The sequence below is a fragment of the Salvia hispanica genome, chromosome 6 (genome assembly GCF_023119035.1).
Source record: "Salvia hispanica cultivar TCC Black 2014 chromosome 6, UniMelb_Shisp_WGS_1.0, whole genome shotgun sequence".
NCBI classification, from domain to species: domain Eukaryota; kingdom Viridiplantae; phylum Streptophyta; class Magnoliopsida; order Lamiales; family Lamiaceae; genus Salvia; species Salvia hispanica.
Genome location: NC_062970.1, coordinates 24,598,817 through 24,601,763, shown reverse-complemented (window position 1 = coordinate 24,601,763; position 2,947 = coordinate 24,598,817). Strand labels below are relative to the sequence as shown.

Here is a 2,947-nt window from a genome sequence, read left to right as displayed (position 1 = left end):
ACCTTTTATTAGGGAAAATTGATTCATCTCATCAGTATTTCCTTCCGCTCCACCATGAGTTATTTCTTATTTGTATGTTTATTGAACATCTTATCTAAAGTCATCATTTTATTTTTATAGAAATATTATAGTAATTATTTTTTTTATTTTAATTTCTTTGCTATTTATTGCTCACTTTTTAACTTTATTTTATCCACTTATAATATCATTTTTTCAATTTTGTGTCTAAAAAAACGTGTCACTCGTAACATAAAGAATACTCCCTCCGTCTGCCATTAGGAGTCTCATTTATGGGCGGTACGGGTTTTAAGAAATATTAAGAAAAGTGGATGGAAAAAAATTAGTGGAATATGAGCTCCACTTGTATATATTAGTTTTAAATGAAATGTAAGTGGAATGAGTTAGTGGAAGGTGCGACCCTATTATCATTTATGGTAAAAGTGAACCGAGACTTTTATTTGCGGACGGACTAAAATAGAAAAACGGGATTCTTATTCGCGGACGGAAAGAGTATTAGAGAAGGTCTCAGCAAGCCCATTTTCAGACGTAAATAATTTAATTAATACTCTGTCGTATTGAGGCATCGATCGGATGTCTTTTTCATGAAATAATTGGCAAAATATATGTGGCCCCAAATTTTCCAATTTGTTTTTGCTTATCTATTAAATTTGTGTCTGTCTCCGTTGTTTTACTCCAAACATTCTATAAAAATATTAAAATAATATAGAAATTAATATATATAAAATTAAAGAAAAATAGTTTGAATAGTGTTAGTAAATAGTAGAATTTACATTATTATTGGTGTTTAACAGGTTATAACGATAGATCAGTAGTAATATAATAGATGAATAAATTGATGTATATAAATAATAAATTACGTATAATTTTTTATAACATAAATGTATATATATTTATAAAATAACGAAATAAAAAAGGTGCACAAATTATTATTTATTTTGGATGGATGGGATATTTCTTAGCTTACCATTTTGCATTCGTCGTCACTGCTGACGCTTACCTTAAAGTTTTCGATGCGTCTCGTTGAATCCGGAATCCTCTCGATCAATTATGTCTACGTTAAAATTTATTAGGTAGTCCACATTTAAATCTCTTTTTGTATTACTCTACCACCATAGATTTTAAAATAAAAAATAGAAACCGACATTGCACTATCTATATATATGTGATCGGTTGGTGGTGTCGTGAGCATTACTACTCCATTTCTAATCAAGAAAAGAAAAATGGCAGGGGATAAGGTGATTCTGCTTGATTTTTATCCTAGCATGTTCGGAATGAGGGCGAGAGTGGCGTTATCAGTGAAGGGCGTGGAATACGAATACAGAGAGGAGGACTTGCGCAACAAATCCCAGCTTCTTCTTGAATCCAACCCCGTTCACAAGAAAATCCCCGTTTTGATTCATAACGGCAAACCCGTTTGTGAATCGCTCATCATTGTTGAGTACATCGACGAGGTTTGGAACCACAAATCCCCTCTCTTGCCTTCCGATCCTTACCAGAGAGCCGAAGCTAGGTTTTGGGCTGATTACATCGATAAAAAAGTACGCAACGCAGCGTGTTAAAATCTTTTGAATCTTGTTGACTTGGTGATGATTCCATAAGAATGGATAATCTTCTCTCTTGTTAGGCTATCTAAGGCGATGAATGACACATATCATATATACTTTTTTTTCCTAGCTAATTGAGTTATTTTTTATCTTAGAAAATTTCAAGATAGTTGAGTAATTTCTATTGCAGCAAAAAATAATATTTTTTTTTTTTTATTTTTTTATTTTTTTTATTTAATTTATTCGCCATCTATTTAGCATACTATTTTTAATCTTCTTACCTAAAAACAGTGTCTCAATTAACAAGGAAAGATGGGTATTAGAGATCTATATAAAACTAGATCTTAATATAAAAACGTAGAACTAGATCTTAATATAAAAACGTAGAATAAAAACATATGGTGAACATTTAGGTCATTATTAGTTTGTTTTTAAATCATTTTAATAAAGAATGAACTATAATGATCTAAAAGTGACATCAAACTCGGATTTTATAAAATGACCTAACACTGATTAATAACGACTTTCTATGGTTTTTGTTAATTATTGACCATCAGATCGCCTAATCTTATGACCATGATTTGAACTGCATTTCTGTATTAGGATGCATTTTTGTTTTGATCATTTTTCTATATAATGGATTCTCTTAATCTCTTATCAATCTCAGTCCAATTTTCTTATCTTTTATCTCTAATATGCGATCGGAATTCTACCATTTTGTAGATGTATGATGCTGGGAAAAAGGTATGGACTACGCAAGGGGAAGAGCAAGAAGCGGGGAAGAAGGAATTCGTTGAGATTCTGAAGCAGTTGGAGTCGGAGCTGGGGGAGAAGCCCTTCTTTGGCGGTGACAACTTCGGATTTGTGGACGTGGCATTGATCACATTTTCGACATGGTTCCACACCTATGAGACTTTGGGGAATTTCAGTATCAAAGAGCATTGCCCCAAATTGATTGAGTGGGTGAAGAGGTGTTTGGAGATAGGAGAAGTGTCCAAAGCGTTGGCAGAGCCCAACAAGATTTATGACTTTGCTTTGGCCCTCAAGAGCAAGTTTGCTGCCCAGTGATTTTATTGCATAGTCTACTAGCTAGAGTGTGTGTGGCTTTTATGAGTTGTATTATTTTACAGTTTGTTTTTACAATAATAAAGATCTAGACTCTCTGGACTATAGTGGTACTTCAGCATTCGCTGACCTATAATAAGCTATTTAAGTTTGCATTGTACTTGTATGCTGTTATATGATTAATATATTGTCTTCCCTTTTTCTAAAATAAAAGTACTTCCTCTCTATCTGAAAGTTTGTTGCATTTTCTATTTTTGTCTGTTTTATAAATTTTGTTGCATTTCATTTTTTACCGGACTTCATATTATATTACTCCC

At 32.5% G+C, this 2,947-nt stretch overlaps 1 protein-coding gene across 2 annotated transcripts; it reads left to right on the top strand.

The window, feature by feature from the left end:
* Window positions 1-1,198: 1,198 nt before the first annotated feature.
* LOC125194415 (glutathione S-transferase U19-like) lies at window positions 1,199-2,735 on the top strand. 2 transcript variants are annotated; one of them, XM_048092612.1, is made up of 2 exons: window positions 1,199-1,472; window positions 2,289-2,735. In XM_048092612.1, exons 1-2 carry the CDS (start codon window positions 1,242-1,244, stop codon window positions 2,631-2,633), a joined length of 576 nt encoding a protein of 191 aa, XP_047948569.1. In that variant the 5' UTR covers window positions 1,199-1,241; the 3' UTR covers window positions 2,634-2,735. The 2 variants fall into 2 exon arrangements, with proteins under 2 accessions (XP_047948569.1, XP_047948568.1); XM_048092611.1 differs by having other exon boundaries at window positions 1,201-1,559.
* The last annotated feature ends 212 nt before the right edge of the window (window positions 2,736-2,947 follow it).